This window comes from Tenebrio molitor, chromosome 3 (assembly GCF_963966145.1).
Source record: "Tenebrio molitor chromosome 3, icTenMoli1.1, whole genome shotgun sequence".
NCBI lineage: Eukaryota > Metazoa > Arthropoda > Insecta > Coleoptera > Tenebrionidae > Tenebrio > Tenebrio molitor.
Genome location: NC_091048.1, coordinates 16,622,299 through 16,638,944, shown reverse-complemented (window position 1 = coordinate 16,638,944; position 16,646 = coordinate 16,622,299). Strand labels below are relative to the sequence as shown.

The 16,646-nt window shown below is 33.9% G+C and overlaps 1 protein-coding gene and 1 long non-coding RNA gene across 12 annotated transcripts in view; both read right to left on the bottom strand.

Annotated features, from left to right (window-relative positions):
* The window catches only part of rut (rutabaga), a 115,930-nt gene that overhangs the window by 40,462 nt on the left and 58,822 nt on the right, over positions 1 to 16,646 (bottom strand). For all 11 annotated transcript variants that reach the window (XM_069041705.1, XM_069041698.1, XM_069041700.1 and 8 more), the window contains exons 3-5: positions 11,716 to 11,865; positions 11,342 to 11,460; positions 2,442 to 2,553 (exon numbers count right to left, since the gene is read on the bottom strand). In XM_069041705.1, coding sequence (XP_068897806.1) covers positions 2,442 to 2,553; positions 11,342 to 11,460; positions 11,716 to 11,865 — 381 coding nt within the window. The remainder of the gene's footprint in view (positions 1 to 2,441; positions 2,554 to 11,341; positions 11,461 to 11,715; positions 11,866 to 16,646) is intronic.
* LOC138126046 (uncharacterized) lies at positions 12,424 to 14,588 on the bottom strand. The gene is made up of 2 exons (XR_011157580.1): positions 14,014 to 14,588; positions 12,424 to 13,956 (listed from the first exon to the last, which is right to left on the bottom strand). It is a non-coding gene; the product is annotated as an uncharacterized lncRNA (long non-coding RNA).

Sequence of the window (16,646 nt, the reverse complement as noted above, 5' to 3'; positions counted from 1 at the left end):
AGACCGTCTTCGCCTTTTTCGGAGCAGTTTCACCCTTGGCAGTCCACTGTTTTGACGGTTGTTTCGTTTCCGGAGTATTGCGATGAATCCAAGTTTCATCAACAGTTATGAATTGTCGGAAAGAATCCGACTCGCTTCGCTTAAACCACGTTTAAATTCGGTTGTTTATCTTTTCACTGTGGCAAATGATTGGGCAGAATCCCCATACACAGTATCCAACTCGGCTTTAATTTGTGTAGGCGTGTTGCCTTTCAAATGCTAGAATCACTGACACAGGCTCTCACATAACAATGAAGCGTCCAAAATGGTTGAATTTTTTTTAGGTGTTTGTCAAACCCTACACGATTGTAGTATGTATATACTCGTACTAGAATGGTTTTGACGAGTAACATCAGCTTCTTGTTGAGGCTCAAAAGATTTCAGACCATCCCCGTATGTATAACATTTAACAAGGAAATTCGAAACTGCATTAATAGTTGGAGAGTTTGATACTCTCTCTCACATTCAGATATCGTTTAGTTGTACATACTAATAGTATGTAGGAACATTTTTTTTCTTTAAGGAAATCTTCAAACATATCGATGTCTGGAGTGGTGGGACCCTTGTTGATAGTCATGGCTCACTCGATTTTCTATTACACACACAATATCACAAATATGTTGTAAATGAAGAAAACAGCCAAGCCAACCCTTCCACATACATCCATTAGGTATCTTCATTAGAACAAGAGATAATGAAATTCCGCATGTACCGTTGTTCTGGTTGTATTTTGGCAGACATTGTGGCCGCAGTTAGGCTAAAAAGCATTATGTTTTGTATTCGAATTTAAATATGTATTTTTGTTTGATGTCCTATTTGAATGAAAATGTAACTGGGTTTGTGATATTCCTACAAAAATATTTAAGCTGAAAGATTTAAAATTGATCCAAATTAAATAGTAAATGATTTACACATAACAGTGAAAACGTAATTATTCTCGTGAGTACAAAGCAAAGTGCACTTAGATTCTATTAAAAAACTCATTAAAATTGTGTAGCTTTAATAAAGGGTGCTCGTCATAAATGAAGTATTGAATTTCAAATGGAATCTTTTTGTTTGAAAGCTCTGAATACGCATCAGCAAAAAATAAAAACAGCCGTGCAACTTTTTCACCTAATTAGGTAAAAAAGTTCTGGTTAATGAAGTTTTAGTCTTAATTAAAAGCATTTTTTGCAAATCTTGAGAATTTCACGCTTACTTAGAATAAGTAAATTCTTTATGGAATGACTAGCTGTGGGGCAAAAATAAAATAAATTAGGTAAATCAACTTGAAGCTGCGATCTCATTCATTCTCAAAAATACCGGTCTGACGTAAAAGAAACCACTTTCGCAGAAACTTCGAAAATTGTTAGCGGCCGATATGCTTTGCATTTCATGAAGATTTGTTGAATAAATAAACTGAGCCACCGACGGTGTTTGCCAATATGAAAAAATCCGGTAGAAAATTTAAACACATTTCACGGGCTTTACAAATTCCAAACAAACAAGCCGATAGATTGACGCGCCGTGAAAATTGGTCATTTTCAAGCGGAAGTTGAAAATTTGCAGAACTCGGAGGATTAAGTTTGAATTGTGGTGGTCTAACCTAAGCATGCAGCAAAGTCGTTAAATTAAACAGATATAAATCTAACGTTTACAAAACACATCAAGAGTCAGGTGTATAAATATACAGAAAGCGTGGAACTCCACCAACACAAAACGGAATTTCCTCAGACACACGTAATTGTTATGTAAAGAAGTTTTGACCCTGAAGTAGTCCACAAATTGTTCCGAATTTATCGCGGCCATCCATCGTTGTGCCGTAATCACGAACGTGGACGATTTTTTTTTTCATGTGGTAAGTAGGAGAAAGTCATCAGACGGTGATTATTCAAGAGTAGGTACAGCATGTGCGACTTCGAACAGCCTCTAATTTGTCAAAGGAGCTTTGAAGTTCCTTTCGGCTCCGTTCTTCAGATTAGATAAGTTTATTTACTATTCATGGGGTTATATTTAACTGCGGTGAGGAAACGATTCCAAATGTATTTGTAAACCGTCGTTAAAAATAGTTCCCTATGTGCATGCACATGTCGGAACAAACATCAATAACTATAATTATGATAACCATATGAAAAAGCTCCCCTTTCAAAATTGAAACAACGTTTCGTTCAATTTGTTTGCCTAAAATAAAACCGAACTGTTTGTTCACTTAAAAAGAATACATTAACCAGACCTTTTATGTGCAAACATGATCCATCGCCATTCATTGCTAATAACGAAGGCCACCGCGGCTGACGCCATGTTCTGCATAAACATTATCATAAGGATTGCAACACGACGGCACCAATCATTCTACTGCCACTGTCAAGTTTTCGTTTTTCTCTTTGTTTCTCTGTTAAGGCTTATTTATTTCAGTCACTTACATTCGCCAGCTGATCGAATCTTCCGAACAATTCGTTGAGAAGTCGCACCAATTCCTGAGCCGTACACTGCGATGCCAATACTGTAAATCCCACGATATCAGCGAACAGGATACTGGAAAAAAGGACAAAATGTAAAATACACAACCCATTTTTAGTGCAATTTAAGAAAAACACACGGGGAAGACTAAATGAATCGTCCACGTTAAACCGTTGCCTCAAACTTTCAACATGACTCTTCAAGAAAATAAGAAATGAATGGATGCGACAAGAATACTTTGAAAATGAAATGCTGAGGTAACTAAAAATGTGGATGAGAAAGGTACGGACGAACAACTTCCTCAAATAATTTCAGTTGTAATTAAGGCAAAAGTTATTGTGAAATATTTGAAATTAAATTAAATTTTCTGAGTGGTGTGCTATTGTTATTATACAGAGTGATCAACAAGAAACCAAATCAAGAGTGCTACCTCATCTTTTGTTTTATCGAAACGTATTTCTAACATGAATCAGACGCTTTTATTTACTTGCTGTGCACACTCGTTTTGTTGGTTGCCTACCTCTCAAAAATCACGTTGGATTAAGCATTGCTAAATCGCATTATGTTGGTTAGCTGCATGTCACTATTTACAAAACATAATTACAGAGCCAAAAAATAAATTTATTTGTCCTTGAAATTGTCAACTCAACGTGAACAACATATATGAAATTTCTTTGAAGCTCAGTATTCAAACGTTAAAAAAAAACATTTATAGATTTATGCTAGCTATTTATAATTATTTATAATATGTATGTATTTTTTACATTCATTTATCTATTGGTAACTGTTAATGCAGATTCACAAATTTGCTCTTCAATAAAATACGTCGAAAAATGTTATATTTACTTAAGTACACAGTACAAAATTTTACTGATAGATTAAATACAAATTTTGTACTTTGTTAAAGTTATTACATATTTATTTTTACTGAAATACTCCCATCAAATATAAACATTTGTCTACCATCGCAGGAGTATTTGCTTTTAAATAAAAAATAATGGCATTTACTTAGGGTTTAATTATTAATTAATACCTTAAAATTACGGAAGAAAGGTTCTCCTCAGGGACTGAAATGTTTTCCGTAGAAATGAAAAGAAAAAAACTGCAATTAACAAAATTTAAACATTTTGATGTAAATTTTAAGATTGAAATTGCCTGTAGCTTTTAAGATTTATATTTGCAGTAAATAACGCAAATATTGATCCTCTTTACGTCTATCCTTCGTAGGAGTTAAAGTAAATGTGTCAAAACAAATGAGGGTGAGCAATTCAGTTTTAGTCGATGCGAACAAGGTGCAGTTGACATTTCGTCGTATTTCACCCTCGGATTTCGTTCCTATCGGCGACTTATTAAAACGGAGACAATGGATGCACGGCATTAAAAATAATGGAGGTCAATAATGTTACGTACGCTGACTTGAAGCGGAACGTTTCGCTGAAGACCTTAACTTTCTGTTTAAAACTTCCCCGATTTTCGGCACACAACAGATAAACGATAAAGAAATAAATTACAACAGAAAGCGAGAAGGACCACTGGGAATTTCATGCTATCAAGAAAATACAAGGCAAACAACTAAATCGTTGTCAAACAGTGGCCACTGTTGTATTTTATAATGCCAGATATAATTTTGTGGATTCTGATAACCTCCCCCAGGTCACAGATGCAGTCTCCCGTTCGATATATGTAATTTTTTTCCGTGGAATTGTCAGTCAAGCTGGCAGAATTAATTTTACTTCAAATTTCAATGTTGGCCATTATAAACTGTGAAGTTCATAGTTCAAAGCGAAACAAATGGGAGATCTACGGCTTCAACATGTCGGAGCTGAAGCGGAGAATATAAACGTGCGCACTGAGACCTTCAATGAAAAATTAATGCTTTCATGAGCTCGCTGAACTATGGTTTTCCTGACACCGCCACAGATCGGAATTAGTAACACCGAAACACGTATGATTTCCGGTGAAATCTTAGGCCATACTAGTATTATGATTGGAAATGTTAAAGACGTTCAAACATTTTTTTCTGTTAAAAAGTTTTATCGGTATCTAATAGTACGATACATTATTATATCAGAAAAAAATGCCACTTTAACCTGCGCCCCGATGAGCGAGAGCTTCAAATTTGAAAACATTTCTCCTGATTTCTCATTAAATTTATTTTGAAAATGAATTCATGGAAGAAAGGTAGGGGAAGTGAAGTGAACATAACCTCAACTCAACTATGATGTACTGTGTTTTCAATTTGGTTGTAGGTCGTAAAATTTTATGGTACTTTAAGTTAAAGATCTTGCGGGGCTTATAAATCCTAGTTTACCACTAGCAGGTAATATTTTAAGCAGGGTCGTATTGTACATTTGGTATATTTGCATTGTACGGCAAACGGCACGCGCCGCTACCCAACCTTTTCAAACCCAACCATTGTGCCCGTTAATCGCTCATAATATCCAATAAAATTTTACGATCCACAACCAAATTGAAATTACAATACAGTGTGGTTTTTTACTTGATTTTGACACTAACAATTGTTTATTAAAAAAAGTTCACTATATGTTCAAGCAACAGTTTTCACATATGTATTACGGCTTACTAAGTTTAAACTTATGGAGATATTACAACGTTCAAATAGGTATAAATGAGACTGTCTCTAAAACACCTTTATTAGCACTTCTATGATAACATGTAGCGTACTGTTTTTGAATGTAGTCCCCGTCGACCGCAACACCGTTGCGCTAACGTTCTGGAAGTTTCTTGTTCTTTGAGTAATATACAGTGCATTTTTTTTAACTGTTGCCATAGGGAATTGCATGGTAAAACTTATACCCGCTGTTAACTTTTGTTCTGATGAAAATATTCAAACCATTTTTGGAACAAAGTTGAAAGATTTTTTAAACTATCGGATAGATTACAATTCAATTTCCTAAACTGTCGAAAAAGTTGTGAAAAAAATATTTGTACCACGCCGGAATAACAGTCCGTCGAGCGGCCGCCAGAATAGCGTCCTTGTCGGCTCAACCAGCAACTGCCTATCCCCACTTTTGATTTTTGTCAGTTTCATTTAAAAAATAAATAGCGAGATCTTCTGGTGGCTATGATTAAATTTCTTTATAAAAAAAACAAAACGTAAAAACAACACATTAACAGAAATTATCAAAGGAATTGTTCGAAATGTTTTTCTTCGACTATTTTGTAAATGTCGCACTGGAATGGAATTTGGTCAGGTGCTGGTTGAGCCGATAGGGACGCTATTCTGGCGGCCGCTCGACGTACTATTATTCCGGCGCGCTTTAAAATATTTTTTCACAACTTTTTCGACAGTTTAGGATATTGAATTGTAAACTATCCGGTAGTTTAAAAAATCTTCCAACTTTGTTCCAAAAATGGTTTGAATATTTTCATCAGAACAAAAGTTAACAGGGGGTATAAGTTTTACCATGCAATTCCCTATGGCAACAGTTAAAAAAAATGCACTGTATAGGTTTAAACTTAGAGAACTATGTCACAAAGATGATCGTACAAAAAAAAAGGTAGGACCTTTTTGGTAGATTTCCCAATCTGCATATTTGATAATAACTGTTTCAGCCACAGGATTAATAAACAAGAAGATATTTACTGACAACTCATTTTTGACGATGTTATGTCCTTTAACTGTTCGTAATCGTAATGCGTACTTTTGATTCTATTCAATATTCAATGCTCGATGCGCAAAATGGCAACGGGGGCTAGAATAAATCGTAACAACTTTCCTCTCTTATTCAGAAAACAGCTTAAATAGTGATATCCATAAAATTTTAAATATGTCAATTCCTGACAAGGTAAATATGCAAATTTTGTATCAAAAATTATAAAACATATTGTTAAAAAGTATCACGGTGCACAACACCATCAAAAGATCTTTTTTAATGAAAAGTTTTTCTGTAGGGAACGAGGACACAGCAGTCAGAATGACAAAATGTGCTTGCTCCAGACTCTTTTGAACATAATCGTTCGGGTCGTACAATTTCCTGCCTTCAAAATTTAGTTGGAATTTTGATTTTGGCCAAAATCACATCGAATGGGAAAATTCCATTGATTTTTGTTGAAAACGACATTAACACGAGTGCTCAACGTTCTATTAGTCACATTCTAGAATAAGAAGTGTTGCCATAGTCCCGACAACACTTGGGAGATGAGTCCTGGGTTTTTCAATAAGATTCCATTGGAGTATTCCATTCCATGTATTCAGATTCTTAAGAACAAAGCTTATGTTACCCCAGATGCTACGATTCTCTCTGTAAAACCGTCTCTGTTGTGGGCTCGAGCCAAAATTGATGAAGATGTGTGGTGTGCTGCAGTGAATCGGGTTCAGGTAAATGTGAATAAGTTTGAAGAAATATTCTCATATACTCGTAATATAAACCAAATTGCAAAAAAAAAAAAAAATATAATACAACCTTCTAAACATTTTGTTGTCTTTAAATATTCAGCAAATGTTATTTCGATAAATCAAATTGATACTTTTGAAATTTAAAAAACTTTCCTTCACCGGTAAACAATTTTTTCCAGCCTTTGCCTTACTAATTGGTAGTGCTAATGAAATTGTCAATAATTAACAAACACTGCAACTTGTTTGGGTGAATCATATCATAGTTCGATTAGAAGATAAATTAGCTCGTCATGCACGTGATTTGAAATTATTCAATTTAGCTCTATTTAATTTGGATTAATTTAAATTAATCTGCATGGGACCAATTCAAATCAATAAAATCAAATTACCAGTAAAATTGAATTCACTCCGGCTGATAAACAGGATCTGGCCCTCGCCAACTAACTTTTCTATTTAACGCTCTATTATTCGCATTAAATTTAACGGGACCTGCCGCATTTTCAAAACCTTGTCAACTATACTATCCAATTTTCAGTATAATTTTTTCACCTGAACATTGGACAAACAAAACTCTAGCTTTGGAACTTGATCCGGTTCTGTTTTAATTACACATCATACCAGTTCACGTAGTAACGTTAACAAAGGTTCTTGTTATTTATGCTACTGTAATTAAGTTTACTAAAAAATTAACCATAGGCCCTATTTGAACTGCTTAAATACACCCCGGACCTTGCAATCTAGATAATAAGTTTGCGTATTATGCGAAGTTCGTGTCTTTAGATAAACAGCACGCTAATAATACATTTCAAACGCGAGGTTAAAACAAAAACGTTTTAGAGAGGTCTCTGTAAAATTGGGCTTTCTTTCAATTTGGGTTTTACAGTCCTGATCCTGAGCCATTCGCAGATGGCGTATCGCTTATTTGATTGGCCCCTTCCGCTTTTAGATTGAACGACCACACTTTACACTTTTCGCAGATAAATTTTCCACCATTTTCGTTCTGTATTCGCTTTATAAATATTCAAGTACCCTCATGTAATATTTACATTCTTTGAATCAACACAGATCGTTTTATCAAAATGATCCATATTTAATAACTGCTACAATTTCAGCGGACCGTCCATAAACAGAAGAAAAATTCTTGTATCAACCTGAAAATTCTATTACACAGTGTAAATTTTACTCGGTTGGTTTGGCTTTGAAGCTCTGCAACATTTTAATGATTACAGAAAACACGCTCATGGATCTGTCGTCAGTTTGAGCTTTCCTCGATGAAAATATATATTTAATAAAAATGGAACCTCCCAGGACGAGAATTAATCCCCAACAGGTAACATCAAACTTTGTCGGAAGAAGATGAGGGATTACAGCTTTATATATTACACTACACGTTGTTTTCTGCCGCAAGTTTATGAAACCGAAGAAGGGTCGCCTGAAATGTCGAAGGTAAACGTGGAAATCGTTGCAACGTTTTTCTTCTAAAGCTTGTCGGAGATTATGGTAATTTAAATTTAAATTTCACTAACGGAAAACGTGTGTTGCGGCCTTAATTATGCACATAATTATCGTTTATATTCGTGTTCAAATAATTAGCAAACCGATACTTATGACTACATGAACTAGAATCAACTTGATCCACAAAATATTATAATTTATGTTAATGATAAATGAAGTTGAAGTACATTACATCGAATGCCACAGGAATTTTGTGTGAGGGCAAATAGACATATTACATGGGAGAGGTCAAACACAAAGCAGAGCAAATTTAATGTAATCAATCATTATGTTAAGCGATGAACCGGCGCATCCACCAATTTTCATATTTGTATCTCGTAAAACGTGCAAGAAAATTTTTTATGCTCTCATCAATCTCACGTAGAGGGAACTCTCACCTCCAACGATAAGAACTGTAAGATCTTAACGTTTTTTTAATGACGTCCTGCCAGATAAGCATCGCAGAGAAAACGAATTCCTTGCTCGAGTGGCAAATACTACGTAGTAAGAAACTGAGGTGGTTATTAAAACATTTTTCAACAGTAATTACAGACAAATTTGCTTGTGTTTAAAACCAACTATAAACTAGTGGAAACAGAATATCATCGTGATGAGATTAATAAATCCAATAAATTATTTGTGCGTATTCATATTTACTAAAACAAAAGTTACAATGGTATATTTTGTAGGATCACTGGAAAATTGGAATAAACAATTAGAACTCCGTACATTTTCATTAAATATTGTGTAATGCAGACATGTTTTGTTTATTAAATTTCCATATTAATATGTTCCACAACCACAACGGTTTCATTAAATATGGAGATTTGGTTACTACTCTTCCATATTCAGTTACGCCGAGTACTTTGAAAATCAGCACAAGAATTTGTTAGTGAGTCAAAAATTGCTGTCAGGATTGTTGTCAATTGGATTAAATGCGATAGAAGTCAGTAAAAATAATTTTGTTGTGTAACCTTTATCAATTTGTAAATTTACATAACACTGACACGTTACAGTTAAAGTAACAAAATACAGAAATTAAATGTAAAATATGTAATAGTGTACTATTTAATGATTGTAATGTGGCCCATTTATACACGAACTGAATACTATAGTTTATTTACGACTGTTAAATTGTAAGTTTTGCTGTGCTTATGAATTTTCAATTAAAACGCTTTGTCGAAGTGAGCTGTCGTGGTTATCAAGGAAAGAAATTGTTTTTGATCAAAAGTAAATAAAAAAGTTCTAATAGTCGTGGAATATAAGTTTATAAAATGCATTCACGTTGTTTTGGCATAATGGGGGCCATGAAAATTTTGCATTTAATTTGGTAGTAAAGCTCCCTGTTGAATTAGGTTACGTTTTTCTAAGTTTGAGGTTTATGGCTATTTATTAAAGCACTCGTAGTTTAATAGATCTCTAAGAAATTTTTTATCAATATTTCAGTGTATTATTGTCATTTACACCAAAAAACTTCCAATATTAATGTAAAAACTCTACTTTTTAACATGTTTCAGATGTAGTTGCATCCGTCACCTTGAATTACCAATTAATACAAAATTCCCTAGAATTTGAAAATTTATTTTTTTTTATTTAAAAATTAAAACAAGGATGCAAATTATAAAAATTATCATTAAAAAAACTCGTTTTATAAGGGCATTAGCGCACTCGTCCCATAGAAAACTCCCCTACGGCTCGTTTTCTACACTTGGGAGACTCGTGCGCCAAATCAACCCTTTTATAAAACTCGTTCTTTAATATACTATAATTTAACAGAAGTAATCCAAGTTTAAACAACTCTTAATGTCTAAAAATTTCATATGTCAAGGTATAAAGAACTTCAGCTTTTGACATACAGTATTATCAAGGGACCAAATAATTTATAATTGCCTCTCTTCCCACATTCAATTTTATCTGAACATTTGATAATTTTACAAAAATTACAAATTTTTTTTCACAATTTACTTTAACTGAATGTCTTCAGTTTACAACAAAAGATTCTCAATGATAATTGATAATACGAACTTTCATCCGCGTTTTTATGACCAGTTTTATTATCTTTTAATTAACGGTTTGTATTACTAATTGCAATTAATTAGGATTAAAAGTGATAAAGTAGATATATAGTGAATTATAATTGCCATCAATCGCGGCTATAAATAATGACGTAAGTGCTTATTGAACACAAGACATTAGTTATTAGCCAGATACGACAGAAATATGTTCACTGTAATTAAGATATTAAACCATTTCTTTAGTCTTTTTCATTGTTTTTTCGATTCTAATGTGCTTTCAACCGACTTGTGTATCATAATAATTATTATGTACGATTAGGTTATTATTATTAGAAACCGTTGAAAAACCAAATTTATTCAATGACAGCAACATATCCCAAAATTTTCATTGCGCAACAATAACTGAAACATTCCGCTGGAGTCAATCAATTACAAATACATCCAAATTTGTTACTGAAAAAAGTGAACACGAAATTAATTATTTATCTCGACATGTTCGGGTGTGTTTGTTCCACTAGTACAGGTTATAATAAACGACAAAAACTGGTTTGCTAACTGAAACGTAATTTGTTACACGTTTTTGTACAATTAATCGTTAAAAATTGTCTGACCTGAAATTGGCAACGTGAAACGCCTCAAGGTCCGATTTCGCATGCGCACACAACCGAATCCATTAAACAATAGCTGGAAAATAGTTCTGTAATTAAAATTGTTTCTGGAAAAAGGCGAAGTGAAGTTGTGCAATAAGGGTCGTGTTTTCTTCGCGTTTTAGTAACTATTCGAACTGTCGAAACGAATGGCAATTCAATCACCGAAAGAACCCTCCAGAAAAACACACGTGAAGTTTAATAAAAGTTACGACTGAAACGGGAAGTTCCTAATAAAAGTAAAAATAGACGCTGCAGCGCACAGACTTCTTTTCCAAAGTAGATGACCTCCGGAGTCTGACATTTACATTGTTAATTACGTACCGCCAAAGATAAGTGAGACTCACCTAACATTTTCATGCTTCTGGATGTAAATTTTGTGGAACTGTCCTTCGACGGGCGATATTATATCGTTTTTCATTTCCATTGCGACATGCTGTGGCAACACAGATAAAAGTAGCCTCTCCTGCAAAAATATGCAAATTAATCACTTCGCATTATTAGCGCAGTCTGAATATTTTAATTCATTTTCCTAATACGGCCGACTGGTAATTAATTAAAATTTCATATCTCGTTCTACTCCCCCGTAACAGCGAACTGTATCAATATTTCCTCATTAATTATCCTCCGAATTCCCTTCAGGTATGAAGAAAAAAACGAGCACTTTCAGCAAACACACATTCAGGCTTAATTGAAAATTTTCGCATTCTGTGTCACTTACAAGTTTCTCATTTTCATCCTCCATTTCCAGCCTGGCAGCTATACAATTTCTCGTATCCAAGAACGCCTTCCTCTGTGCATGCTCCATCAAATTGTGCATGAAAACACCGACGACGTTTACGCACAGGAAAACGACCACGTTGGCACTCAACTGCAACAAAAAAAAATTCACAGGTGCAAATCAAATTTATTTACCTTTATAATAGCGACACATTCGAGGCGAAATGGAAGCGGCAAAAAGCGAAAATTACTTCACAAGTGTTTCACTCAAAGGCAAGGGCGTAACATAAAACCTCTCAAAAGGTCGAAAGGAAACCCTCTTAACGGGAATCTTTCGAATAAACCCAGAGGTTAATCGAGATTAGTTGACTCCGAAATAAAAATTGATGGATTCATGATCCGAATGAGAGTTTATTTATTGACGGGTCGTGGCTGGTTCGGGGTGTAATTGGACATAATTAAAAGGGTGCAGATGGAACGGAGCCAAAAGTCATAATTGTGTATGAAATAAAAATGTATGCACCCCACATATTGAAAAATTCAAGTGAAATACAATAAAAGGCGGAGATGTGCGAGGGTCAAACACAATTGCCCCCAACCGATTCGACTTGGAGACGTAACCAGAGGAGGTCCTCCCACGGTTATTACTAGAGAGCGGATTTATATGCACAAAAAAATAAAAATTAAGCGCTTAAATAAGCATAACATACTGAATAAAAAAGTTTTATTTTAAACAAAAAAGCATTAAAAAGCATAAAAACAAGATAATAAAACACAATTCCTAAAAATGAAAATATAACATTTTTGTATTGCTTATACAACAAAAAACAACTCCTTATGGTTAGAAAACACTACTTGAACTTCAATCTTCTTCTTTGAAACAATGAATGATAAGGAGTTGTTCTAAATGATTAATTGTAAGATTTCTTCGTCGATCATTCAATATATTTTTAAAGTTGGAGAAACTGCGCTCCACATCTACACTTGTAGTTGGCGCAAATTTGAATTTGGGGATAATTGTAGAATCGATGTTTAAGTTTTCCACATATTCGCCTTGTAAAACTCGCGCTATGTCACACAAAATACCAAAACCTGTGTTTTTGTTTAAAACATTGTCGAGTTTCTCAGATACGACACGCCCAACTGCTCCTCTCACAGAGTTAGTTTCTTCTTTAAATTTTTGAACCATATTCACTGAGTCAACCAATGGAACACCTTGTTTTTCTAGTTTTGTTATAGTCTCACATACAAATTCATAATTACTTTTTAGAAAAGCTAAATTCTGTCGCAACTCTTTATTTTTGAAAATATCTATGCAGTTTCTTATTGACTGCGACGGAGCGTCGACAAATTCGGTAACTACTTCTTCAAATTGATTAATATATTGACTATAATAAAATGCGGCCTCTAACCAAGTTCCCCATCTGGTCAAAATTGGTTCTGGTGGTAAAGGTATGGTTGGAAATGTTTCCTTAAAATATTGCACTCTTAGTGGGGCTTTAACAAAAATTTTTTTACCATTTGAAATTAACTTATTTACCACAGGAAATTCTAATCGTATAGTTTCAGCTATTCTGTTTAGTCCGTGCGCAACACATGTACAGTGAATTAATTTTTCGTAAAATATTTTTAAGTTTGTTCCAGCTTTAATCATGTATGCAGCGGCATCCGAAATCATTAGCAAAATTTTGTCCGTTGGTACGGCATTTGGAAGAAAAAAAGACGTAAGACTTTCATTAACAAATCTGGTAATCGAATTACTGTTTGTTTTGGACAATTCTTTGCAACTGACAACATATCCTTTAGTAGGAATATCTTCCTTTAAAATACCGAGAATTAAACTTGCCACGTACCTTCCACAACTGTCTGTTGTTTCATCGACTGCAAACCACATGTAGTTACTTCCGATGCGTTGTTTAATTTTGTTACACACTTCTCGAAATACTGGCTCTAAATAATTTTTACGAAGAGTGCTCTCAGCCGGAACGTGTCTATTGCAATGGGTTTGTAGAAACTGTTGAAATGGGCCTTTATCTAACTTTTTGAATGGTATATTGGACTGAACCATCATCCTACATAAGTCGAAGTTAAACTGAAATTGTTCGTTTTGCCGTGATGTGCTTGCAACAGATTCTTGTAGAGTTTGTTGTTTAAATTTTGAAATCTCGAATTTTTTTCTTCGTTCAACATGAGTGTTGCTTTTCATATGTTGAATAACATTATATTTTTTTTCGCTTTGAATCTAAAATAATATTTTCTGAATACTAGAGAATTAGGTAACTACACAAAAAATACTTACGGTTTTAACGCAAACTCGACAAAATATTTTATTATTTTCAATTATAAATTCTGGAAAATTTTTTATCCACTCATCAGGCGTAGATTTTGGTTTTGGCATTTTTGAATTAAATTTTAAATGAAATGAAACAATGACCTGCACTCTAAGAAGGAATACGAGGGAATCGGTAAATATGGAGCAAATAATTCGCCTAGTGTTATCGTGTTAAACCGGTTTTTCGCAACAACAAAGTGAGAGATGAGTTCCTATAAACCTGGCTGCCACCACATTTCATCAACGACAAACGAGAAATTAATTTTTTTCATTTCTTGCGGCAACGGAATGTTTTCCGTGTTAAAACAATAAAAATTCTAATAAGTAAAGAATGAAAAAATACCTATAAATAAGGAAAAAGGCAGTAAATAAGCATATACATTTTAATATGCATAAAACTGCAAAAAAAGCAAAAAAAGCATAACAAAATAGGGCTCAAATGACTCAAAATTTTAAGTCTGTTACACATCTCAAAAAGTATTGAGCTACTTATAACCCCCACAAAAAGCATAAAAACTAGAAATCCGCTCTCTAGTTATTACATAAATCCGCATCGCTCTAGGGTGTAACTCGTTTCGGTATCACTCCCCGAGAAAAAAAAGCAGTTTTTATCTATTAATTAGATCTGCTTAAACTCATCTCATTGAATGAGAATGAAGACGATGAGCAAGCAACGAGATAATTTTAGGTGTTTTATCCCACCACATATTTACTAAGACTTTCCATAATTGATTATAAGGCGAATCAGCTGACGAATTTATGAGGCGAGGGCGAACCCCCCAATTCATCACCCTCTGCTCATTAAGAGACCGAAAGCATTAACGGTTGGAGCTAATCAGTGTGGATGATTTCAGTACAGCTGTAGGCAAAATTGATGATTCGGAATCAAATCCGCGTCGTAACCCCCAAACGACTGTTTTATCATGTTTAAATTTAAACTTTATAAAGTGAATTCACGAAAATTCCTCAGCTATTACTCGTTTATCTTGATCCTATTAAAAATTTACTCATAACCACGTTACTATCATATTTTTAGCACCGAAAAGTTATAAAACTTGACATGAAATGCCATTACTCACACGACATAATAAAGCAAATCGAGATTTGTTTGACGACGAAATTCGTTAACGTTTTATTTATATTCAATGTTCAACGAAAAAAATCCCATTTTAAGTTTTACGTTTTTTGTTTTAAAGTTCGTCGTTAAAATTAACAGAAAATAGCACACGAATGACTACTCTGTTATATGGTCTCTTAAAAAAAGAACGACTCTGTGCAATTAAATGACGTATGCCTGATTGAATTCCCTGGCAGTGTTGGAATTCTTCTGAAGCGTAATAAATTCGTCGACAACTCAATTGACATTTTCTCAACAAAAACAAGTAGACTCGTTTACTCTTTTTATTTTAATGTTAACGGAATCTAGAACGTCTTGTATTTTATTAGTGCCAATGTGTATGGCGCCATGCACTCAAGGTACTCAACAGCATTATTTTGTTGGTTAACTAATTAGATAATGAGTTTCTATCACTAATTAAAATAGTGTTGCAAATATGGATTTGACAAATCTACACGAGACGCCGAAAAAATTCAAGAAATTACATTTATCACAAGAAATAGTGTGACAGTTCTATTACGTTACGAGATGTAAGTGCAGTTTGAAAGAATCTTCGTTCATATACACAACACTTCATTTTCGCAGTGAATATTTTCATTTCCTCAATCACGTCATTTTGTCTTAACGTCCATTTAGTTTCATTTCTCATTTCATTTACATTGCATCGTTGATATCCCTGTTTCTAGTCAATCTTTTCACCATTACAAAGAAATATTTCAACTTGCTTCTTTGTAAAAAGTATACTCTCCTATTTGTAGCAACTATTTGTTCTCTTTTTGTTTATAATAATAATATATTACTTGATAGTAATATTCGTAATAGTGTATGTACTCCGGCAAAATTGCCGTGCCGCCGGGTGGAGGTGGGATAGTGTAATATATACTGTATTAGCATACGCTATTGAAATACAAAAAAAAATAAATCAAATGCTACAATACAGAACGAAAAAATATATAATAAATAAACAGACATCCCGAAAATAAAAATATCACATAAAAGAACCGATTCAGAATCCGAAAGGAAATCGGCAACCATGACCACAGGACTCTACCAGAAACTTAATAAAATCCTGCAGTCACAACCACCGACCCCCCCCCCACCAGACTTCGAACCGGCTCCTTCCTAAAACTATTTACATTTGTACACTCTTTGGTGGGCCAAGGTAACATGTTAAATGTTGATAATCCCTTATAAAACAAAGTATTGAACTTCCTATTTGTTCTGCAGATGTCAATTTTAAACATATTGTTATTTCGTAAACTATACCTGTGCAAGTTACTGTTATATGTTACTTTACTTGACAGATAATTTGGCATTAACTTATTTTTTATTTTATAAATAGTTACTAACGTATTGTATGTGATAAGCTGTAGTATATTCAACATATATTGAACAGATGTATACCTATCACATTTCAGTATAATTCTCATACATCTGTTTTGTATAATTTGGAGTTCCTTAATTCTGTAATTTGGCAGCATAT